The 25,894-nt window shown below is 37.9% G+C and overlaps 1 protein-coding gene across 1 annotated transcript in view; it reads right to left on the bottom strand.

Annotated features, from left to right (window-relative positions):
* The window catches only part of CFAP44 (cilia and flagella associated protein 44), a 42,945-nt gene that overhangs the window by 8,085 nt on the left and 8,966 nt on the right, over nucleotides 1-25,894 (bottom strand). Inside the window, exons 6-26 of the mRNA XM_064644361.1 lie at nucleotides 25,379-25,595; nucleotides 23,794-23,908; nucleotides 23,086-23,250; nucleotides 21,968-22,123; nucleotides 21,312-21,359; nucleotides 20,156-20,255; nucleotides 18,777-18,871; nucleotides 16,628-16,837; nucleotides 15,583-15,693; nucleotides 13,766-13,918; nucleotides 12,200-12,418; nucleotides 11,589-11,731; nucleotides 10,436-10,706; nucleotides 8,442-8,497; nucleotides 7,902-8,064; nucleotides 7,460-7,590; nucleotides 6,271-6,491; nucleotides 5,720-5,885; nucleotides 4,221-4,398; nucleotides 1,831-2,331; nucleotides 253-456 (exon numbers count right to left, since the gene is read on the bottom strand). Coding sequence (XP_064500431.1) covers nucleotides 253-456; nucleotides 1,831-2,331; nucleotides 4,221-4,398; nucleotides 5,720-5,885; nucleotides 6,271-6,491; nucleotides 7,460-7,590; nucleotides 7,902-8,064; nucleotides 8,442-8,497; nucleotides 10,436-10,706; nucleotides 11,589-11,731; nucleotides 12,200-12,418; nucleotides 13,766-13,918; nucleotides 15,583-15,693; nucleotides 16,628-16,837; nucleotides 18,777-18,871; nucleotides 20,156-20,255; nucleotides 21,312-21,359; nucleotides 21,968-22,123; nucleotides 23,086-23,250; nucleotides 23,794-23,908; nucleotides 25,379-25,595 — 3,623 coding nt within the window. The remainder of the gene's footprint in view (nucleotides 1-252; nucleotides 457-1,830; nucleotides 2,332-4,220; nucleotides 4,399-5,719; nucleotides 5,886-6,270; nucleotides 6,492-7,459; nucleotides 7,591-7,901; nucleotides 8,065-8,441; nucleotides 8,498-10,435; nucleotides 10,707-11,588; nucleotides 11,732-12,199; nucleotides 12,419-13,765; nucleotides 13,919-15,582; nucleotides 15,694-16,627; nucleotides 16,838-18,776; nucleotides 18,872-20,155; nucleotides 20,256-21,311; nucleotides 21,360-21,967; nucleotides 22,124-23,085; nucleotides 23,251-23,793; nucleotides 23,909-25,378; nucleotides 25,596-25,894) is intronic.

The following is a 25,894-nucleotide window of genomic DNA, read 5'->3' on the forward strand; positions in this document are numbered from 1 at the left end:
CACTTATGCCACATCATGAACTACCCATTAAAATGCAAACATTAAGATTATGAAAAGATTAAGTATTTGAAGTTAAAAGTGACCATCCCAGGTTGATCATCAAGAGTTTCTTGGTTTTCAAAATCTAGCACTAGACACTGCATCAGTGCTAAAATGAAGCAAAAGCATGCCACCATTTACTTTATGGCTTGCTTTTGTTTCAACCCGTGCATTAATGGTACTGTTAAATCTAGAGACACGTGGCCTATTTACTTGTATGGCCTCCTCTTCACTGATGAGGGCGTAAATTTGCTCCTGGAGAAAGTCCTCATGTTTCTCAAGTTTCTTCAGGATAAGCAGCTCTTCACAGCATGTGATGCAGCGCAGGTCAGCATTTTTCATCTGCACATCCATCTTCATCTTCTTGTGCCGCAAAAGGCGAAGTTCAGCATCAAAGTTGATCACCAGCATGTTGATCTGGAGCGCATGAGAGTCAAACAGGAAAAGTATTACAAGTGGAGCTAAACATGTAAATCTAGAGAAAGGAGCAGAAGGGTAAAATTCTCTCTGCCAAATCAACAACTCAGGCATGCCATTTCCTATGGATTACTGAAGCACTTAGAAAGACAAAGTTACCCCCAGATGTTTCTTTGTTCTCAGCTCCATAGTAAAACAATCATCAGGGATTCACAGGAATCTTTCACTGCATTCCACTGCACCCTAGAAATATTTTACTCTTCAGAGAATACTTTACAGTAGTCTGTAGTTTACAGTTGTTTATGTAGCAATAAATAAGTCTTCTGCCTCGACAGACTTCTTTTGGAATAGCTGCCAGCTCTTCCTTAAACACTTACAGTTAAATCAGTACTAGCAGCTGCCAACATTAGCTTACATATATGTGACTGTCACAGCAGAATTTGGATATTCCCTCAAAACATTCATATGCATAAACACAAGAGTGTCTGTGTTGGAGAAGACCAAAGAATCAATGGCCCGCAGCAGAAGTTAGAGAAAAGATAGCAAGAAATGGAGCAAACGGGTGTACCTCTGGTACACTCCTCTCCATACCCTCCTAACTCTGACTTAGGGACACCCTGAGTTTGAAGCAGTATGCTTGTGTTCAACAGCTTTGAATGGATTTTTCTTCCAAAGTTTATCAAATTGTAGCTTCCCCCACATCCTCACACTGAGTTCCAAAGCTTAGCTATTGCTGGGTAGGAAAACTATTTCCATTTGCATGCTTCAAGCTTTCTATGTGACCATTTCATTTGATATCTCTCCTTTTTTTAAGAGATGATTCCCATTCTCCTTGTCTATGCTATTCATAATTTTATTACATCTCTATCACTGTTTCAGTTGCTCTTTTTGCAGGCCAAAGATGTTTTATCCGTTTAGATGTACCTTTAAAAGAAGCTTTTCCATGACTAATCATTTTGGCTACTCTCTTTTGCACCCTTTCTAATCTTAAAAAATAGTTTTTGAGACCAAAGAGTTGGGACTACAGTTATTTAAGAGCTGAGAACATCATGAATCTACAAAGTTGTAGTGATGCTCCTTTTTTAACTCTTTGTAATTTTTCAAGTACTGTCTAACATTTTACGTGGGTTTTTTTGCCCATAGTTTCATAGAACAATCAATAAGAAATCTAAGATGTGTTTTACAAGTAATAATAGCCCACAGGTCATAGTTATGGATTGATACTGATTTACACTGCAAATTTGCAACAGATATGATTTTTTTGAACTTCAGAAAGGTAAGAATAGCTGCAATCCTGAGACAAAAAGGGATTTGGTTTTGTTTCTGATCCAGTGGCCTTGTTTAATCTGACAAAAATAGCTTTTGATTTCCTACCTTTTTAATCAAGGTCTCCTGGAAGTATAGATTTTTTATCTTCTCCCTCTTTAAAATTTCCAGTTCTATTTCTGTTGGCTCTGCTTTCTCAATCTCAAACACCTTCTGCTGCTCTGTGCCCACAGATGATGCTGTGTTCACCGGGTGTGTATCTGCAGCCTGTGCCATGGGGTCAGTCTCCTCCACTGAAGGAGCTGGAATAAACCCACGTCTAAATGCACGAAACGAGGCAGACCCTTCCAATTGTTCCTGGGGCTTTGCCTTGGCCAGCTCCTCTTTGAACCTCTGGAGGATGTCACTGGTGCACTCAAATTTTTTTTCAGGAACCTCATCTGGGTGTAGCTGAGGGATCAGGGGAAGAGGGAGACGTTCTGACAAATCCAAGGTTGCCTGCATGGATTTCAACTCCTTCACTAAACACTTGATTTCATCAATAATAGAAACCTTGAGGTCCCGCAAAGACACGATCTCTTTGTTCATATTCGCTTTCTTCCTATGGATCTGCAATGGAAAAACAATTTTAGTAGGATTCCCCAGGAATACTTACATAATAAGAAGTCTTCCCCAACACAAGAAGGCTAACATTATCCTGGATTGTGTTAGGGAGTATTGCCACAGGTCAAGAGACGTGATCCCTCCTCAGCATGGCAAGGTCACATCTGGAGTTCTGTGTCCAGTTCTGGGCTCCCCAGTACAAGAGAGAAACAGTGCTACTGGAGACAGTCCAGTAAAGGGCCACTAAGATGATTAGGGAACTGGAGCATCTCTTCTCTGAGGAAAGGCTGAGAGAGCAGGAACTGTTCAGCATGGAGAAGAGAAGGCTTGGTGTGGATGCCATCAATGTATATAAATACCTGAAAGAAGCATGCAAAGAGGATGGAGCCAGGCTCTTTTAAGTGGTGCACAATGACTAGCTAGAGGAGATGGGCACAAACTCAAACCCAAGTGGTTCCCTCTGAACATCAGGAAACACTTTTTTACTGTGAGGGTGACTGAACACTGGCATAGATTGCCTAGTGAGGTTGCAGGGTCTCAATCCTTGGAGATATTGGAAAGCCATGAGGACATGGCCCAGGGCAACCTCCTCTGTATAGCCTTGCCTGAGCAGAGGGTTTGGACTAGATTATCATCGGAAGCATCTTCCTACTTCAGTCATTCTGCAATAAGGAGATGCTGTATTAGTTGACCCTTTTCACATGAAATAATAATTGAATGTGATCTATCACTAATAGATTTGGCAAAAACTTCTCTGATCTTTATAACAGAAAATAAGCCTATACACCACCTACCTGAAGTAACTGGAATTCTTCATCTGTACAAACCTGGAATTTATGACGAGAACTGTTGCCTTTGTTTGTATTGCTTGTCTTGTTAGGTTAATCACTGGGTATCTGGTAGCATCAGCACTACAATGAAGTGCTGAAGCCCAAGCATGAGACTAAAATGATCCAACAAACCCCCTAAGACTGTAGCATTGATTCTATAACGCTTAGACCTCACTGTCAAAATCATCCAGCACACAGGGTGCCTGAGATCAGGCAACACACGTTCATGAGGATAAGGCTGGAGAAGACTCAGGGCCACTTCACCAGGCAAAGAGAAACCATGCAGCAAAGAGGCTCCTCTGTCAGTAAGCAGGGCAAGAAAGAAGCCTTCCTACCAAAAAGTAACTAGGCAGTTCCAAGTGCAATAGATGTATTTCTTCACTGTTCTTTTAGATAAAGAAATGTGTCACTCTTTTGCACTCCAGCAAAATAAAATGAAAAACAGTTCCTATGAGAAAGACTGAGAGAAAGAAGTCACAAGGAAAGCAACGAAGATACTGCACAACATTTGAGCTTATTGTGTATTTGTGGTTAAAAGAGGCGTGGTAGCTGTAGGAGTCCTATCGCAGCAAGGTGGCTCCAAAAGACCTGATTTCTCAGGAAGATTCCAATGCTTAGTACACAGAATCAGTGATAGCCAAAGTGCAAATATGGAGAGGCCACACTAGAAACACTCATCCTTGCTCACATCTCTGGTTTTGTAAAGGTATTTCATGGGGGGGATGTATTTAGCTCAGTGTTTTACTACATGATAAGACTTTCTGAAGAATTCAAAAAGACAGGTGTTCCTGCTGAAATACTAGTAAAGGTAAATTCTCTTTCTCATTTATAAAGAGCCATCTGAAGATTTCCCCCTAGATTGAAGGTGAAGCACTAACAGTTCACAAGAAAAAGGCTGATTTGTAACTAAAGCTGACTCAACACAGCAGTCTGTCCTTCAAGGCTTCTTCCTACATTCACTTTGATTTCCTTTCAAAAAATTTCTTCAGTGACTAATGCACTATCCTCCCTTCACCCTCCACCAGAAAAGGGGAAATATACACAGCAATGAAGCAGTTTACATACCAACTCTTTCAGGGATGCAAGCTGCATCATCTTCTTCTCAGTGTTCACATACTTGTGTTCAGGGAGTTTGTAGTCAGAGGCAGTCTTGAGCTGATAACATCCCATATTCTCCCGTTCTTCTTTGATCTCCTCAGCATCTTTGGGATTCTCATAGTCATTGCGAGGTTTGCTCTTGTATCTGGTAGGTACAAAATAAAGCTGAACTTTAGGACAGAGAGCATACAGATGAACAAACGGGCTGATTTCACATCTTCTGATTTGTGTAGCAAGGAAAGCGAAAGAGGGATCAAGAATGATAAGCCTCTTTCAGAAAAAAATGGCTACTTTGGCAAGAATATCCTTGCAAACTTGAAAGAAAACCTCAGATTAATTTTTTTTCCCCTAAGAATTCTTAAAACATAGTTCTGTTATGGGACAGTTTAAACCTTCACACTCGGACTGAGTTCTGGGTTAAGTAAATACATGCTGCTCTCAATTTCAGGGAGCCACGTGTCAACAGTCTACCAGCCTGTAGCACAGAATACCTTATCCTACTCTATATTGTTAAACACTCGACAACCTTAAAAGCCTTGTATTCTGACTCACATTGGTCCCATTCCCTTTTATTCATCTCCTAATGAAGAACTTCTGTACTTCTATGAGCATAGAATCATAGAATGGTCGGGGTTGGAAGGAACCTTAACGATCATCTAGTTCCAATCCTCGTGCCATAGGCAAGGGCACCTTCCACTACACCAGGTTGCTCAAAGCCCCATCCGACCTGGTCTTGAAAAAAACTCATTCAAAGATATTACTTAGGTTAGACATTAGGAAAAGATTTTTCACCCAGAGGGTGGTTGAGCACTGGAACAGGCTCCTCAGAGAAATAGTCACAGCACCAAGCCTGACAAAGTTCAGTAAGCATTTGGACAATGCTCTCAGGCACATGGTGTGATTCTTGGGGCAGTCCTGTGCATGGCCAGGAGCTGGATGTCAGTGATCCTTGTGGGTCCCTTCCAACTCAGGATATTCTATGATTCTGTGAAATATGTCCTGCCACCCTTTCTTGCCTCTCAAGATAAAGATCATCATGGAGCATGAAGGCCTATTACAAACACTGACATAATGGCTGTAATGTTCACACCACTGACCGAACCCACCTGTTACAGTATCTGCTCCATGTGGTACTGAAAGGATTAACCGAGAGTTGACTGTAATGGCCTAGGTGTCTCTCAGTCATGATCAATTTAGACATATTTTACTACCTATCTGAAAATGCAGCTACCTAGCTGAATTCAAATTTGTTAATAGCTTAGAAGAACCATAGAAACTAACTGAAATATTTTAATGCTCTCTTGAGACTCAGAGATATATGAATATTCATCAATTTTAATTACAGCCCTTAGGAATATAAAAACCTAAGCAGAGAGATTATAGTGCCATATGACAGCTATATAGCATTACTTGACCTCAGACAAGAAGCACAACTAAAAGGGCACAGAGTCCAGTTCAAAACTCACAATTCATCCCACTGTGCCTTCCTCTTTATGAGCTTGGCTTTAATTTTGTCGGATTTCTCAACAATTCTTCTGATTTTCTCACGTTTCATTTCTATATAACGTGCAGTTGGCTTTTGGACCTCTGGCATCTTCAGCTCTTCAGCCTCATCCACAAAAATTCTAATATCTGGACCAAAAAATAACTATGTGAAGTTATAAATACCATGCAGCACAGTGCAGCCCCAACTACTGGAAAGCCCCTGGGACAACTCCTGTAGAGCTGATGTAAATCAGTACAGTTACAGTGTAGTGGAGGTTCTGAAAGTATTCAGGTTCTTTGACCTGACTCTTAGTCACATTCTACCCATGGGGCTGATAGACAATTTGTGACATTGACCTAAACGTGGAAAACTATGTATAAGTGTTACTATGCATGTAGGTACTGAAAAAATATACCACACTACATTTCTTTACCTGCACTTACACTTATTTCTTTAGCTTGGACTCAGGGAAACAAACTGAGATGAAAGACAGAAATCATATTACTGCAACATTTAAATAGTTATCATTACCACTATGTATATGCCTTGAGTCTGTGGTGATCTCCATTTTTTTTGCTGCTTCTGCCTGTTTAAGTGCTCTCCACTTGTCTTTAAGTACTTTCCACTTGCTGCCCACTTGTTCTTTATCTTGGCTGTATTTCTCAGTGACTGGTAGAAGTTTGTAGGTGGAAATCTGATGATTGCTTTGAATAGCATGAACAACAACAGTAAATTCTAGTGAGTCCCGAAACCTGAAAAGCCAAATTAGAAAAAACTGTCAGTAAAAATTTAGTCAGTAGGCACAACATACCATTTTGCCTTGACCAAAAGGACATGAATAGTGTGGTTTACTTATTGCATATGCAATCACTACACAAAAATTCACAAGTCATAAGTAATATTTAAGTGCTATAAGTAATATAGCATATGTTATTACAGCATAACATCTGACACTATCTATTGACATTTATCCAACCTAGGAATGGAGACGCTCAAGGATAAACATATTAAGACCTCTCCCAATATTGAAACTTACACCAGGTTCTTCATGAGAATAACTTTCATCTTCCATTAAGGAATTATTAAAAACGTGTTCATTCAAGCCTTTTTCCCCGTCCTCTGTGTGCCTAAGGTGTCTTTTTTATTGTGTATTATTTATATTGTGTATTTATTTTTAGGAATTCATCTTTTGCTAGATAATTAGATCTACAAAAAGCAATCCAAAATGCACCTCATGTTTAAACTTGTGTTCTTGAGAAAGTTTTTTCATACCTTTAAATTGTACAGAGAACATTGTGTTAGCAATGACACTAAAATATCTGACGGACATGCAACGTGTCTGAAAAATAGGCGTTCATTTCACAGGGTGTTCTTCAACATTTCAATAAGAGTTCTGGGCTCTTACTGAACTTAGAGGTAAAACTCCAGGCAAACAGTCTCAACCAGCTTTCTTGATATAGAAGTGAATCAGAATGAAGCTATTTCTTTCATTTGACTATCTGAATTTTTACCAAAGATTCAAAAGAACTAATTTCACACAAATATCAATATGTACTTTCATGTATGTTCCAAATAAAGAAAGAACAGAATCATAACAGAACAGATGAAATATTGACTATATGAGGGAGAAAAAACATCACATTCTTTTTCCTTGTTGGAGGCACAACTTTATAAACAATAAGTCTCATGCAAGGTCAGAGGAAGCAAAAGTGGTACTTACTGTTTTTGTAGTTTCTGCAGTCCAATCAACTGTTTCTCCTGCTCCCAAGCCAGCTCCTTTTGCACTGACTGGATTCTCTGTGCTTTCTGTCTATCCAGCTCCTCAAAGATCCTATGGTCCATCTCATACTCCTGCAGAAAGATGGAAAACCCAACATCATATTATCTTGGCTACTAGGTCTTGGTAATAAATATTTTTGCCCAGGTACTTTAGTTCCATGCACATCAACACAATCCTTTATTTCAGAAGCTACTTGGATCTGCACAGAGAACCACATTTTTCTCCTATACTTCTTAATTGGCACAAATCATCAGTGGTGATTCAGAAGTTCCAGCAACTTAATCCAAAGGGTTGGACATCTTTGGCCCCAACATGATGGGCAGCAACATTTTAGAAGAAGGGGCCTCTAAAGTTAGATGACCCTCATAAAACCCAGATGTACCTCTCTGCGCAGCTGCATGTGCTTGGGCAACTCCTGATTCTTTTGAAGGAGAAAAACAAAGTCATGTCTCAGTGCAATTATCTCCTGTCTTTTCTTATTTTTCTTTTCTTCAGCTTCCTTCATTATCCGTTCAGACTCCTTTTTCTGCTTAACTTCCTCAATACTGAAAATGAATGAAAAAGGAAATAGTGTTATCTTAATGAAAGAGAAAAAAGGTTACAGTTTATGTGACCTTTTAGATTTCCTTGACAGCCTTCAATTCCCAGTGAACTCAATGACTCAATGTAACTTAGAAAGGAATCATCTTCCTTCATATCTGTACATTCCTAGCATCAAGGGGCTTTGACCCTGTAGCCTGAAGTTAAGTAAGTCCCACAGTAAGTATCATATTTGAATTACTGCCACAGAAAAGTATGGAGGGAAAGCATGAAAAAACTTTTTGTATAACAAAGAAATGACCCAAATTCAGGTCAACTTCTCTCTCCTCTAAGTAGGATAAAAGAAATACGTGGTGCGTATTATTATCTAAGCATCTCTTACTTGTAGGCATCAGGATCCTCAATGTCTTCAGCAGCCTTCTCCTTCTCAAGACCAATCTGGAATAAAAATGTTGTCTTGTCTTTAAACAAGCAATAATAGCTTCAATAGACAATAAGGCTCTTATAAACATTAAGACAGAGCTCCCATTGCCTCTCACAAAACCAAAAGAAATCTTCGTGTTCAATATTACTATATGGGCCTTAAACATCAGGTTTTAATATTTCAAGAAGAAAAAGCAATGAAGCTGGCTTTTATATGCAAAAGACCTAATGAAACACAATTCTTAGGGACAGAGAACACAAATCCTATATCCTCCCCATCAACATTAACCATTTACATCATTGCTTGTCCTAACTTCACTCTGTCCCATAACATCTTTGGTTCTCCCAGACCCAATTCTCTTGTCTCCCCTAACTGCCACATTGACAAGAGTCAACATATCCTGGGCTAATTCCAAGTTACATGTGTAATTAATCTGGTTTGCTTTTGCTGACTGCTTAATGGGTTCACAATTATTAGCTGTGAAGTATGACAGATGGATGGACACTGCATTGCACAAGCCTCATTTCCCTAGGCAATTATGCTCTAAAAAAAGAGGGGGCCTATCACCCAACAATTTAGTTGTACTAAATTGATCTGTAATTTAACTCAATTAGTTTCAGATGATTTGTATTTCATTCTCTAAGAATCTCATTTAGTTTAATGAAGATAGAATTTCTAAAATCTTCCACATGACTTAAAATTAGAATAGATAGTTAATGAAAATATACTTTGAAAAGGGAAAAACTCTATTAGGATGGTCATTAAGCAATGTTGCTAGCCTGAACAATAGAAATTGACCATAAGGATCTTTATATAGACTTACATATTCAAAATTCTAAAACTGCATATATGCTTTATAATTGTATATTAATCACTTCTTGTAGTATTGGAGCTAGCAATACTCTGATATTAAAGGTTCCAATCATTCACTTATAGAAAATAACTCTGAGTCTATTCTCAGTGCTGTATGTTCTTGTGATACTGGTAAAGAATTCCAACTAATCATGAACAATGTGGCTGAATGACCAAAATCACAATCTCCTCTGTCTCCATTGTCAAGCATCCTTTAAAATGTAGTTACCAACTAGTATTAAGAGTATTTAAAAGTTGTATTTGTTCTATGATGACACTTTCAAGATTTTTAAACTGCACTCAATGTATATCTACTGGAATATTAATTGCATGAAAGCACTTCTTTACTCAACAGGTCTCATTGCTTCTTTCAAGCTATATTTATTTAATTCAGATACTCTAGGGATTTTTTAAAATTTCAGTAAAGTCTGGACATTTTCAGTGGGGGGATTACATCTTTTTTCTTGTGTATTATCAATACAACTGTTATTCCAGTGTCATCTGTTCAAATGTGCTAGAGATGATGAGCTCTACAGTGATTACAGGACACCTGTAAACTCATTACTGCGAATGCTGTCCAAGAGTGAAAAAGCAACAGGATCAGCATCATGCTGTACTATTTTGCAAGTGTAAAAAAGCCAACTTGTGAATTTTAGATGAATGGTACTAGATGCATGGAGAAACTACACATTTGGTATTCTCCAACATTATTTCTAGAATCCCCATCCAGAGCAGAATCATACTTTACGGGAATTAACCCTAAGGAAGTTAAGAAGTATGACAAATCCTTGTGGTCCTTGCATTCTAGGAATTTTCATGATTACACCTCTGAGTGGGAAAACACCGGTAGAATATTACATATGAACAACATATTCCATGTTTATTTGGAGAAAAACAAAAAACATTGAGAAGGAACAATACAGTCATAGTGCCTGTTTATTAGGGAACATTTTGCAAGAGCTGTTCTTCTAAATTGTTTGGAAAACCTCAGCTTTTGCTATGAAAGACCTATGATGTCAAATAACTGAACTTTGTTTTGCCCATCTACAATACTTTCATACCAAAGGGGCCTAATTTAATGAAAGGGGGTAGCAACTTACCCTTGGAAAGGGGATTTCGGCTTTTCGCTCTAGGGGAACGTCCTCCGTTGACAAGATGTCGAATGTAAAAATGTTTCCATCTCCACCACAGGTAATCAGAAACCTACCATCATAGCTAGAACAGATCCCCTGGATCTGGCCATCATCATTGTCATGTACATTGAGGGACCAGTATTTCTTCAGGGTATTCACTGAGAGGTGTTTTTTAGGGAGAGGATAAACACGCACTGAGCCATCCTGCATCCCAAAAAACATCAGTGGACTGCTGGCACTGTCAAATAAGCAACGAGAAACAGTAATAGCAGACAACTTGTAACAAGTAAGCTCAAAACATGACACTTGAAAAGAGCTAATCTAGCTTAATAAAAGTCACTTTCCCAAGTTTGGAAGCTGGGAGCAAAGTATTTGGATCATTTAAAGTAAGTGTGATTCTGCTATAAAATTTTTTTCAGCTAACTGGCTGCTCAGGAATGTTCAAACATTTGCTACGCATCATGGAACTAGTCTCAACCCTGAGTTGGGCAGTGTAGCAGACACCAAGTTAAAAGCTAGAAAAGCAGTTTTTCCTCCCTGCTCCCAGTTTAGTACAGATGGTGGTGAATGCAGCCAGCAGTACATTAAAGTCTAACTAAAACTGCCTCCTTTGATGCAGAACATGCCTAGTCTTACAGGGAACCTAATTCTGGGAGTCTGAAAATAATACACTCTTTTCATTCATACAGTTCACAGATGTCCAGAAAAGCCTATATTCTTCACACAAAAGGGATGGACTGACCCCTCTGTGTTCTCCTTGAGGGCTCTTTGCTAACTATGAAAAAGAACTGCTGTTCTGGGGATCACGATATGGCGGGACTTCTAATGGTTCACCTGGAGTTCTACAATCTAGGGTGTTTGAGTCCTAATCAGTACTTAATTAGAAATCAGACTTTTTCATCTTTGAAGGGCTTTTTAAATTATTCTGTCAGACAAAAGACCCAGCTACGTCTATTAGGAATTTTAAGTGAAACTCAATGCCAGGAAAACCAGAGAGACTTCCTGCATACTAGAGTTGAGCCACAATTAAAAAGGGACTAAGGAGCGTACACTCCTCCCTTCCAAGTTCAATTTCATCAAGCTTTATCACAGAGCTATCTGTTACATTACACTGTTTTACCAGAAGGAGATTTGGTGAATGGGATTGTTGTCGGTGTCCTCAATAGGAATCACTTCAAAGGGTTCATCTTTCCTGTTTTCAGGGTCTTCTTCATGATCATGTGAGAATTCACAATGATAGAGAAATCCTGAGTCATACCCACCCTGAAGAAGAGGACCATAAAGAAAAGGTGACAAAAGAAAACTGAAGCAGCTCACCAGGTAAATGAAATTTTCAGAATGATTCTATGATATGTTAGAAAATGTTACTTCCAAACACCTAAAGATCCTATTTATCCACAGACAAAAATCTGTCATGATCACTGGCATTACAAGCCATTCTGCCAATATGTTAAGATTCTATCCTCTGCCTGTGAGGGAACAGCTTAGTCTTTGTGCCCATTCAAGCATCACCAACAGCGATACCCATTGGAAATTTACCAAACAAGCTGAATTGGAGTGACACTGATGGTTTATTTCACAAAGACCATGGAAACTATTAAGTATGAAGGGAATTCAATGTCCTAGAGATGGCAGATTTCAAAAAATCAGGTTTTTTATAAGGCACTCATATGTGAAGGGAAGGTTGTCACATCATGCAATCCCATCAACACGAAGTAAAAACTGATTTACCAAGGAAAGCCAAAATTTTCCTGGTGTTGAATAAAAACCACAGAGGATGGGACTGGGTTCCTCTGGTATGTAGAGAGGTGGCAATGGCTCTTCTTCGGGTTCCTTTTCAGGTTCTTGTTCTATCTCAAGTCCCATCTCCTTTTGCTCCTTTATCCATTGAAGCCTTGCCCTCTCCCTCTCCTTCTTTTTTTCCTCTCTCCGTGCAATCTCCTCTTCCAGCTATTACAACAAGCAGAGAAACACAGAGGTATGAAACTAAGGCACTGCACGCATCACTGACTGAAGGAGTCTCATAAATCTAATCCAAGGTGGTCCTGGCATTATACATACGGAATATCTAGAGAAATATTTTTTCTGTCAGCTAAGCAGAGATCAACCAGACTTCATGGGACTCTCCAGTGGAATGCCCCATTTCCCTTCTCTAAAGTATTTTAACTCATGGTCCTTAGAAACAGAAATAATTCTGTATGAGAAGCAGACTTCAACATGTCCTCAGAGAGATTATTCCAAATATTCACCACTATGCATACTCCTTCTGCAGAACTCCTAAGTCCTGTTCTCTGCCTGCTCAGAAGAAAGAAAAGTACTAGGAAGTTGAACTCAAATTCCGAAGATCTAGTGCATCATTGATGTAGAGAAAAAGAGAGAAGCTGTAATGGACTTTACTTTTTCTTAACAATGAAGGGAAGATGTGCAGAGTTATCGAATCTTTTAAACTCCTTTTCCATTCAAGCCTACTGTAGCATAAACAAGTATCATTCCCTAAAACAGGATCTTCCTAAGAAGATATTAGATAGCAAATCATAATGAAAGGTCTGGAAGGGATCTCAAAAGAACTGTTTTTCCCGAAAGCCAAAATCAGCATAGCCTTAAATATTATCAGCTGATATTTGTCTGATTTACCTTTTTAAAATCTCCTGCTCTGGGGACTCTACATGCTAGGAAAACTAATTCAGTGCTTCACCACCCTTACTGTGAGAAATCTTCCCTTGCATCTTATCTAAAACATCCCTGTTGTAACTTATTAATTACTGATATATTTCTAGAGGAAAATTAGAGCAATTAATATTCTTTTTCTCTGCAGAAATCTTTTCAATTTTAAAGATTTATAGTGTCTCCCAACAATATTCTTCTCTTTAGATTAAAAAAAAACACACTCAAAAAAACCCAAAAAGCAAACCCCAACAAAACTCCACAGATATTCTTTTAATCTTTCCTTTCATATGTATGCTTTGTGATCATTTTTGTAGATCTTCCCGGGAAAAAAACACCAAGAAATCTTCTCCTGAATAACGACTTCTTCCAAGTTACAACATGAAATGAAGCTTTGCCTGACATTCAATAATACACCACTTTCAGTGTGATGTATGTTCTATTTGAATAAACAAACAACAACTTGTAATTTTAATGCTGAAGCACAGCCACAAATGGACTTTACCTAGCCTTCCCTTTCAAAAGCTTAGCAAAAATCCAATGATGCAATACAGGGACTAGAAACCTTTTTGGGTAGTTTTTTCCTCTGGCACAACGAAGAACATGAAATTCTGCCACAGGAGAGTTTTTTACCTTGATTCGGGATTTGATACTATAAAAATGGAAGTATTGCATTGGCAGGTTTTTAATTTGATAGGTGGACACTGTATCCTGTTCCCCAGGGAGAGGGGCAGGAACCTGGACAGCAAAGCCATTCTCACAAAGGATGAGCAGTGTGCTCTTCTCCTGTATAAAAACACAAAAAATACAAATATAGGGCAGATGTATATATGAAATCAAGACTTATGAGAAAAAAAGTTAGTTAGCAGATGCATAGGGACAAAGCCAAATTCCAGCCACTCCTAACTGTGCTCTTATTTAAATGGACACTTTTAAATAGACATCAGAAACCAGTGAGCTTCTTTTATGCTATATGTGCTAGGCAAAGCTGAGGAATTGAAGAAGTCTTTGCCATGTACAAAGCAGTTATAATTCTGACATTGCTTAGCTTGGATGCACCATGATGATATTTCGGGAGTTTGCTTAAATTAAAAGATGGATCTGACCAAAGAATCAGGAGCTGAGGTTTTGGGTTGATAATTGCATGAAATTTCATATGTTTCTATGTTAAATAAATCCTTTATATCTTCAAGACTTGGCTCAGAGTTTTGCCAAATGCTATTTAGCTTTGAGTTTGCTTGTTCTTTGATAATACATGCCAAGTCCTTTAAAATGTAAAAGTTAGGAAGAATAGGTGAGGGTACTAATTATTTAGAGTTTTGAGATTTTAAAAGACAAGTGTGTGTTTAGTTTCAATGTGGAGAACAGAGAGATAGGTTTATTTTATCTGGTCCATAACTAAAAATGTGCAAAAAGGGCACATTAGAGTTGCTATGGAAACCTTAACCAGGACTGATATGGTTCTTGTTTCTCTAAGATCTCAGTTTAAAAATGCATTCATTAAATGTAATGTATTTAATTACCGAGGTACTTTTTAAAACACAAAAATAAGCAGTGTAACACTCAGATGCTTGTACTATGTTTAGCAGGTGTTCACATCTAGCAATGGAGACCTGACACTGGTAGACAAAACTACTCAGTCAGAATCCAACATATCCAAGATACAACAGGTGCTTTTTTAGTAAGTAGAAGTACCTTGTCTTTCAAGGAAAGGGCTCAAAATGCAACTATCATATTGAGATCTGTCACATCAGCAGTAAGACAGAATTCATACCAGTCCTTTTGCCAGCACAGTCTTCAGAAGTTGCAATGAACAAGCAGTAATACCAACACCTTGCCACTGTGCACCTGTATAGTGTATCTTGTCAGCATCTAAGTATAATGAGCAGTCTCTTCTCTAAATAGGGATACTGGACCAACCAAAATTTCAGATGTTACCCTAACCCTACAATACTTTTTAAATATTAGCAAGAATCTATTTGGATATGTCCTGATACGCTTCAAACACAGAATGTGAATTCCAAGAAGCATCCAAAATCTTTCTTAATGTGGTCCAAAAGCTTTGCAAAAGCCTGTTTTAACATGGGCAGGAGTCACAGGCAGTAACACTCAAATAACCTCTTGTATCAAAGAAGACTAAGACCTTCCAAAAGATAAGGAACAAGATTGTTTCTTCAAGGCAGGACCTCAAAAAGCATAGCAAAATCTTATGGTTTGCATTATCCAAGGTCCAAAATACATCCAAAATGACAGAACCAGTGATACAGCTACACAGAATCTATCTTTCATGTTGAAGCAGCATGACGAACAAAGCAGCAAAATATCTTTTGCATTTTCCATAGAGAACACAGCTAGAGTCATGGATCTTCATTTATTTTCATTGCAAGTTCTTTTCAAAATTATATTTTAACACTGTAGGGAAGGAAAGAAAGCAAACATGCAATACTCACATGAGAAGGTGGAGACCACTGTAATGCCTGCACAGGCCCAGGGACACAGATAAATCCAACTGGCTTGTATTCATCTTTAGCAGCAAAAAAGAAAACTGTTTTGTCTTTACTCTGAAGGAAAAAAAAATAAAAAACAAAAATAAAGATGACAACTGAATCAAAGCTGACCAAAAATTCAAAAGACTGTAAGCACTTTATGATAGAAACACATACTTCGATTTTTTTTGTTGGTACTTAGAACTGGATTTCCATGATGATTACTGTGAGGAAATAAAAATCCTGCCCACGTTGCTCCAGGGCCGTGAATGCACCCATAGCCCTTAATTGCTCTCATGGGCCTTCTCTGGCATCCCCAGCCATGTGCTTTCTGGCCATTGCTCTGGGAGTTCCTTTAAAGCTCAGGCTCAGGCCCGATTTTTCAGATAAGACAGCACAAGCTAATTTCCCCAGATAACAAGAAAATCCAGAACTGGTGCACAGCATAATTCATGGCAGCTTAAATCCTACATTAAGTGAAATGCATAGCAATTCAGCTCAAGGAACATGTAACTGCAAATGCACTGATCATGGCTGAGGACCAGCTTTTAAAAAGAGAGACCACATTAACTTGAAATCATCTCAAAGACTACCAGGCATACTGACAAACCGACTGGCTGACCCTGTGGTAAGGCCAAGCAGTGCTGGGTAGCAGCTGGAGTGCTGCCAAGGTGGTGTATAAAAGGACTTGCTTTTACTAATTCCAAGATCCTACTAAACTAATTCCAAAATGAACCAAATCCATCTTCAAAGGGGATTACAGAATTCACACTAAACAGTCCAGTAATTCACAAAATGAATTGTGTGAACTGCACAGTTGCTTTCCTTCAGAAAAACAGATGTGAGTGCAAACAGATCCTTCTCCCAGCAGTGCAGAGAACTACAACAAGCAATCAACAGCAGTAACAGAAGTATAACTGTATTGTCGGTGAACAAACTTTACCTTGTCTCTTTAAACAATCTCTACATTTGTGGCTTAATAAAAATAACCAAAAGAAATTATACACACCCCTGTGGCAAACACATCTCCATTTCGTTCATATGCCAAGGCTGTAACTGCAGCAGAATGAGGTTTGAAAGCCTGTTTCAGATTTATCTCTGCCTTCTCTGTACTGGCCTGTTCTGCACGACCAGGCAGTAGTTTGGGATCATAAACTTCAATTATGCGGACAACACCATCTTCAAACCCCACAGCAACTAGACCTCCTGCAGGATTTACCTTTAAGTGAAATGAAGAAAAAAATCTCAGTGTACATCTGAGACCTTAGAAGAATCCATATGGCACATGCCCTTGTGTTTATCTGTAACTCATCTTACATACAAGTGTTGCTGAAGCACAAAGAACATTTCATACATGGGAAATGTTGTTTATTCTCTCTAATATGCTACTATAAAGGAAGGGAGAGGATTAGGAGTTATTTTTTGGGTTGGGTTGTGTTTTGGTTTTTTTTAACTGGTAACGTCATTGAGACTGGAAGTATTAATGAGGATGTGGTTGTAATGTCTGAGGAAGAGGTAATTCATACTGACATAAAGATATATCAGTAGCTTCTTACGGAAAAGAGTTGGAACTCAAAACGGAATTATTATATTACTCTGAATATAATATTGAGCATCAAATATAGGTATGATTTTTGAAGAGGTGAGGGGACAGGCGTGGGTCTGGCTGACTCCAGGTAAAGTACAAGTGTCAACAGGGACAGCTACTTGAGATGGAAAATAGGAGTTTTTACCGTAAGTCCTGAAGGTAAGCCAATTCCTACCAATTAAGACATTTGAATTGTGAGAGAGAAAGGTTAGCAGAAACAGGTCTGTGTTTGAGCTGGATATAGCTGGACTTGCAGATTTAGGTGATATTAGCTAAACATGATAGTGCCTTAAAGTCATTTACGAGCTGAGCCAGCTCCAGACATGGCACACTACAAATGAGACCAGAAGCAAAATTGCTGTGTGAAGAGGTAAATGTAAATGGATAAGCTTTACCCATTTGTCCAGATCCTGCTGAATAGCAGCACAACCCTTTGGAGTATCAGCCACTCCTCTTGGTCTTGTATCATCTGCAAAGTTGCTGAGGGTGCCTTCTGTTCCAGAGTCCAGGTAACTAATGAAGAATACTGGCACCCATAATGACCCCTAGGGAACACTGCTAAAGACTTGTCTCTAGCTTGATTTTGTGCTACTGATGCACCCCTTGGAGCCTGGCTATTTAGGCAGTTTTAAATCCATGTCACTATTCGCTTATCTAACATGTACATTGCTAGTGTGCCTATGAGGACATTATGGTATACAGATGCTCCAAAGTATGCTGGATTAAGTTTTCTTAGATTAATAGCACAGATACATTTGAGCACCTTAAGATGGGTGTAAGTATCTAATGGGATTTTAAATGCAGTTAGGTAGACTAAGTACCCTTTGTTTCTCAGGCTGTGTTTGGTAACAACTTTCATAAAACTGAACTGAGTCAGTTTTGTGATGCTGTACAATTTATTGTGGCCGACAGCTTACCTCTTGAATGTACAGGTCATCACCTAACAGCATCCCAGAAAGGCTGCATGGCCAGAACTGTATTTAAAAAGCACTCTCCCAGTGTAACCCTCACCTTAGAAATTCAAGTAAGTACTTTCCTCCTAAACTTGCTTATAATTAATCCACCAGGCTTGCTACATTTCCTCAAGAACATAACTAGACACTATTTTAATTAAAATTAGCAAATATGTCGAAAAGCGATAGACTCCACACTCCACAAATGATCAGTTCTGGCAACAGTTTTTTATGATTTATCTCCAAATGTTTGTGGATTGTCTAGGCTGTCATTTCAAAATGTGTTGACTAACTCATGTTAATTGACAATTACCCTGCGTGGGTTAAATAGAAGCTGTCAGTCTATAAACTAAGACTACTTTGCAGACTGCACACTGAGATCTGATTTTACAATCTCAGGAAGACAGAAAGTAGGATACCTGATAATCCATAGTAAAGCCAAACTGTACACATACTATATACATACATACACAAAATTATATATATACTACTACAATACATTCCACCATAGCCTAACAGTGACCTCTTTCGTGTCTTGTTTGGTGAGCAGCTTTGTTGATGCTGGCAGGCTCATGGCCCCTTTATGAATTTTTGTTAATATGCTAGCAAAAACTCACAACGTATGGTGCCCATGTCAGCGCTGTTCCTCCCTGTTTAAACTTAATTTCACTCAGTTCAGTGTGGCTGCTGAAATCATAGATACGCACTGACCCTGTGTGGAAATAAGACAGTAAGAATTTCTTTCTTGCAATATCACTTACTATATAACTTACAGTATCACTTACATGTTAGGATTTATGGAGAACTGTCTATTTATTTGAATTAAAATCTGGATAGAATGTATTTTTTTCTCTTTTGAGTAACAAAATGCCTGCCTGGAAAGACATGATCGATGGTTACAGAGTACTACAGCTAGCATGGTGTTCATGAACAAAACATATTCTTTCTTCACTCTTTAACTTACACAGAAACAAGAGTTGTCGAGGTTAAGGATTGTAATAAGAAGTTCCATGCTGACCATCCACATGTAATTTTCAAGTAAGCACAGAACTGTGGCATACTGTAAGGAGTATCTGTACTGACAACATAGGAAAAGACGATATGCTACTACTTGGGATTGCCTAGGGAGGAAAACATTTAAAGGGAGGAAAACCTTTAAATTAATGAAAATGGGAGATTGTCCACAGAAGATCCAGTTTCACCAGAGGTAAAATTAACAGATTCGCAGGCACACATTTTGGTTTGCATAAAATTCTATTCCAGCTGGCATATATCCAAAGTGTCATTTGTTCAACTGGTAGGAGTTTGTCTTCAGGCTAGAAGACATTGCATTGTAAAATACAGACAAATTACAAGATACTACTAACAAAAATTGAATTAAAAGACCTTGTAGCATTTTCTGAGCAGTGTAAATGACATTGATGACATTGTTAATGTTCTGGCCAGCTGTTCTTCTTTCAAAGCACAAAAAAAGCTAACAGTGAGAGGCCTAAATGGTAATATTTATACAAATTAAATAACTATGTCTATAACTACGTTATCTGTTGTTGAGAGCATAATAGTTACTGCATTTTCTAAGAAAAACACAAATATTAATATTCACAATGGCTTACATAATGCTAGAGGTGTATGTAATCCCTTACAAAACAAAAATCCCAACACTTATCAATCCAGAGTCTCGAATACAAGTGCTGTTATTCAAACCAGATGTCTCAGATTTTCAGATGTTCCTTCAGAACAAACAGAATTTACAGTGTTTCCTATTAAAAACGTCTGTTGTTAAAATCCCGCGTTTTTGGGATGAAGCAGTCTTAGTGAATTGTTTCAAAACATTAATGATTTATTTGCTTCAGCTATTCAAGAACTGTGCGGAAAGTGACTTTGCAAGAGCAAATACACAACTTCAGTATAAAACAGAACAGTTCCAAACCAAGCATCACCGCTCTTCGAAACCAAGAATGACAGTGGTATGAGAGGAAAGAAATAGTGCACTTACGGTCAAGAGCTGTGGTAGCCATAAGGTACGTAATGGGAGAGACACTAATGGCCTCAACCCTCCCAGAGTGAAAGGTACACAGGCGCTCTGGATCATGGGTCTGCAGTGCAAAACAGAAGAAGAGGAATTCTGCTACATTCTACAGCTGCACTTACAAGGCAGTACCGGTCATTTCTGGCAAACCTGGAAAATCTAGACAGGTGCTCTTTGTGTGAACAAAATCTGGCAAGCACGAGATATCTATATGCAATTCCCTTTATTTTATTTAAATGTTCATAAGAAGATCATGAGCAAAATTAGCACAGGAACATTCTGTTCATTTAAAAAGTCCATCATTTTCTATGTGAATATAAAGTGGAATGCCTTCTGTTAAGTGGTTTGAGGCTTGGAATTAATGTTTTAAACAATGAGCTCTTGCTCTGAAGGCAAGAAAAATGCTCTCAAGTTTGAGCTTATGCTGCCTGGGAAATCATTCATCATCCAAGGAATTCTAGGTTTTGCTATACATTTTTTACATTAGTTTTTATAGTATGGTTTGTAAGTCTTTATTCACCATAAAATTCTTGGAACACATTTTACTTTTCACAACAGAATTTTATTCCACCCATGGGGTTGTTCCCGTTTACTTTCATATGCTTGGGAGCAAAAATTAAATGCCCCCTTTTTTCACCCATGTCATCTATTTCTCCATCAAAAACATCTCCAGCAGTAACACTGGTTACCAGTAGGCTAAAACATGTCAAGTGTGTTTCATCTTCTCCTTGTTTTTTCTAGTTCTTTCTGTCATTTAGAGACAACAATAAGGATTGTTTCAAACACCTATTTAGATAGGCTATATCAACAGTCCTTCATTTCCTGCATCCATGCAACTTTCAGTTAAAATAAAACTTCTTTAAAGTAGCTTGAATTTGGCAGCCAAAATTTCAGGAATCAAAAATCAAATTACTCTTTATAATCCTGCACAATCCTTATAATCAATTACACTTGAAATTTTTAATGAAAAAAATATGTTTCAATGCTAAAATTTTCAACTGAGCAACTTCATAAAACACAAATTTTATTGCAGATGCAACCAGTATATTTAAAGGATGCAATAGGATATGGTTCCTATTACAAAGGAACTGGAAAAATCAGAAGAAAGAAAAAACAAGCTTACCATATTTGAAAAAGTCAAATCCAGCTTCCAGATTGCTCCATTTGTATCCTACAGAAGGAAAAACAAAACATGTAAATTGAATATTTTCAGACTCAATTTAGAAATAAAACTGCACACTTAAACATTCCTTAACAAATATCGCTGTGAAACAGAAATGACTAAATGTGATGATGTTGGTCCTATGCATCCCATCCATCAGATCATGGTAACAGAACTTGGACAATACTTTTTGGCATTTTTCTATTCTTATGCAGTTCTGGCTCTGAAAGCTAGAGTCTCACATGTTACTATACACTAAAAACACAGCATAGCATAACATAGCATAATTCAGCTGGGAGGGACGTACCAGGATCATCTAGTCCAACTACACGGCCACTCTAGGGCTGACCAAAAGTTAAAGCATATTATTAAGGGCACTGTTCTCTTAAATGCCTCTTAAACACTGACAGGCTTGGAACACAAACCACCTCTTTAGGAAGCCTGTTTCAGTGTTTGAAATAATAAAATTATATATGTGAGGGGAGAGAGAGACTGAGAGAGAGAGAGAAATTTCTATATATCCAGAAGAAGACTGAACTCTACCAAAAAGAAATGCACTGATTTGTAATGGACTCCTGCTGTTACCACAGAGATATATGTACTTGAGTGCATCTTACCTGAGCGTACCAAACAGTCTGTCCCTGGTCCTGAACTTTTGACATGAAATTCAGGCTGACATTCTTGCCAACACAAAGTTCATTCATAGGCTCCACCTCCAGTAACCCTGTCTCATCCACAGAATCAGCACCATCTATTATCTCAAAGTTCCACACCTTCATGGAATTGGAAGCATTTAAAAAAAAAAACAAAAACAAAATAACACTTTTTTTTGTAAGGCCAGGTTGTTTTCATACACAATTGGTACAGAAATTCAAAATTATAAGAAAGCAAAATCACTGCTTTCAATGTAACTTAGAACAGTGACAGTAGCTTAAATTCCGCCCTGGCCCTAGCAGAGCCATACACGGCAGCTTCAGAACTATAGAGAGCAAATGATATGTGTGGGCTCTCAGCATTGCTGAGGCAGCACAAAAGAATGGGAAATATAACACATCCATGTTCTGCTCTGTGGGATAAGAACAGTACGTTTATAATCAAGTGAATTTTCCTAATGGGGTAATACCAACTTATAAAACACAACAACAACAACAAAAACTCTAGGGCGTTTGAAACCATCCACTGTCTATAACAGTCAGTTTCCCATTGATTATCTGGGTAATTTCACACACCAGCAGAAGACCCATCATGTCTTCCCTTAAAGAGCAGGCAAAGAAAATTCTTAGTTAATTTCTGTGTAATTTTAATGTTAATAATCTGAGCTTTCAAATACTCAGAAAATTAATTTCAAATATTCCTGTAGTTTATTATTTATTTTCTAAATAACACCACATGCATCGATAGTCCTGAAAATTTTAAAGAATGACAAAAACTACATGTGAAAAAAATGTTAGAATGCAGGCAAGAACAAAACTGGTAAAGAACAGCTGAAAATCACTTTGATTTACTAAAGCAAAAGGTGATTTATTTATTATTGTTAAACAGGGAACACTTTGTGAATGCTGTCCAATTCAAACATACACTGTGGAGATGTGCTCCTATTTTGTTTGTTTTAAAAATTCGTTTTCAGAAACTACACTTCAAAATTTCCTCCAAAAACCTGCCAAAGGAAATATGTAACCTTTACCTGTTGACCATATATTTGCATACCTAAAGGCAGAGCAGAAGGAAAACTCACCCGAATGAACCCATCTTTTCCAACACTGATAAGTTCTCCCTCCTCAAGAACTAACTGGTTGACAGGGCCATGGTGACAGGGCTGGTGTCCCTCTCGACAGAGCTCTACTTTAATGAGGCCCCCTTCCCAAAGCAGTAAGTTGCCCCACTCAGTTCCTGAGACAACCTTCAATGCAAATGAAGATAAGCACATAAGCATGTGCACTTAATTGTGCAGAAATACTGGCAAGAACCCAGTTAACATTTGTGCCTTCCTTCCATGAAAGCATTAAATCAATAGCAATGTACAGATATTCGCAAGAGAAAATATAAGGGGTGAGAAGGTTCAACCTTTTAGCAATGTGACATAATTTGCATGCACTGAAATGGTTAAAGATTAGGACTAACAGTCTTTGTATTTCTGTAAACTAATGTTTTCACTACCCCATTAGAAGACCCTCAGCTCTAAGCCAACAGAGATCTTTAATCTGTGAATTACAGCACTAACCGTATTTTTCAATTATTATAAAGCCAGACAGGTTTGAGGTTAATTAATGCCAATGTTATATGATCAAAACAAGAGTCTAACATTATATTATCATCGAGGTTCTAATTCAAATCACTTTGAATCAAATAGTAACTCTCCAATTTACGTAGTAAACTTTATATCAAAACCTAAGAGGGAATACAAAATCTTTTCTTTTTCTTTTTGTCATTTTTTCTTACTTACCTTCCCATCGGGGAGCTCCACAAAACCTAAAATGTCGGACACTGCTGTTTTTCCAAACCTGCCCAAAGCTCCTTGTAACTTGAGACCAGTTAATGTGAGAGCCATCTTCCAGAACCTGAGTACAGAAAAAATATCACTCTCTGATATAAGATTTCTTACACACTCTCCAGTCCCTCTTAGATATTTCAATACTGTTACTAAGGCTGTTCATTTATTACTATTTTTCACAGGAGAACTTGTGGTTTTTCTTTTGAAAATGAAATAAAGCTTTGTAACTACTAACTAATATTTCCCTATACAACGCCTATGAAAAAGCTAAGAAAAGCATTTGGAATGGGCAGAATGAAGATTAAATTACAATTTAAAATTAAGAAGTATAAAATCAACTGCTACATCTTTCCAGCTACAACCCATACATATAGTTAGGGATACCTATTTTATTCTTGCTGGCTCCAGTGTATGATGCTCAGCCTTGTAAATCTAAGGGACTAAGGTCTTCACCAAATGTCATACAAGTACTCTCGTGGACTTGAACTGTACTATAAAACCTTACCAAGCCAAAGGTTTTATCCTAGATCTTAATAGTTCTTTTTTTAAGTTACTGCATTACAGAAAAATTAACATCTACTGCAATTAGGGATCGTACACTGTGTGTGCAGAAGACATTACCTTTAAGATAGTGTTGGATATTGAAATTTGAGATCACATTTGGGTGAAAGGTCATGTTTATCAAGTCATAAAAGCTGTGTCAGAGTTTATTCATAGCATTTTAGCTCAAAAGAAAGTTTACAGGAGAGTTTGTTTTGTCAGATTTCCATAAATAATGCATTCTAAACCACATTTGCTCTGGGTCTAAATAAGTAATTTGCTATTTCAGACCCACCTTGCAACTCCACTATAAAGCAAATCACAGATTTTGATCTGATTCCTCTGTCAAAATTCCAAGAAACTTTAGATGCATTACAATTTTAAAGGTATCATTTTTATTACAACAGAATCACATTCATATCTTAAGTCTCTGCTGTGTTAACATTGAGTACTGGATAAATACAGAATACAAAACTAGAGCTTAAAGTTCTTGCTTATTTTTTATTAAGATCCATGAACTTATCAGAGAAGGGAAGAATATCTTTGGTAAGCCTTCCTTGGAGGCTTTTGGTGGGATCAGAGGGCTTCTGATCATTGACTTGGCAACCAGCTCTAATGGCTGCCCAAACAGCAGATGACTTCGCAAAACGTAGAAAGCCCAGAAGGCACAGAAGGCATATATGCTATGTTACCAGCTAGAAGACATGTATATATAAATATTTTTATTACTTCTCCCCAATGCTTGTTGAAATTACAAGAATGGAGCCAGTGGTACTGACATATAACATCAAGCATCACCCTTTTTGGACACTGAAGGTGTTAAAAGGCTTGTTTGACTGGCTGAAGGATTTGAACTTCCCCATTTTTGTAATTGTAATGCCCAGGTAAAATAGCATTCCTCATTGGTCCATGTTTGCCAATGATACATTCCTGTTAGTCATCTTCTATATATTACGACTTCAGAGGTGATATGTATTATCCTAATCAGTAAACTTACTTGATGTGTCCTGATCCAGATGTAGTTAGATGCTCTTCATTCTCAGCAGAAAATCTGACCTTGTAAACATCCTGTGCAAAAGCTTTTGACCTCAACACAATCTCTTCTTGTTTCCAGTCCCAAATAGTCAGCATGTAGTCAGGGCTGCTCCCAACAGTGGCCAACAAAGTGCCAGCACGGTTGAAATCACCAAAAACGTAGGCTTTCTCTGTTCCACCTGAAGAAATGTACAACCTCAATACATATGCACAGGAAAGAGGTAGAAACAATGTGAAAATCTACTCAGAAGGAGATCAATTTTCACTGCAATTATTTTTTTCAATAGTTAATAGCTCTTGGTTGGCTATCTACCAAATAAAAGTTTCCTCCCATGCAATAATGAAAAAGCTTGAAATCAGTGTTTTCTATTTTTGCTGTGAAGGATTTAAACATTGTATTTCCTTCTAAACTTCAAGTGACCCACTACTCCATCTGCTGAGATCTATAAACACTAGCCCGTCTGTGTAAAATGAAAAC

This window comes from Pseudopipra pipra, chromosome 2 (genome assembly GCF_036250125.1).
Source record: "Pseudopipra pipra isolate bDixPip1 chromosome 2, bDixPip1.hap1, whole genome shotgun sequence".
In the NCBI taxonomy this organism is placed as follows: Eukaryota; Metazoa; Chordata; class Aves; order Passeriformes; family Pipridae; genus Pseudopipra; species Pseudopipra pipra.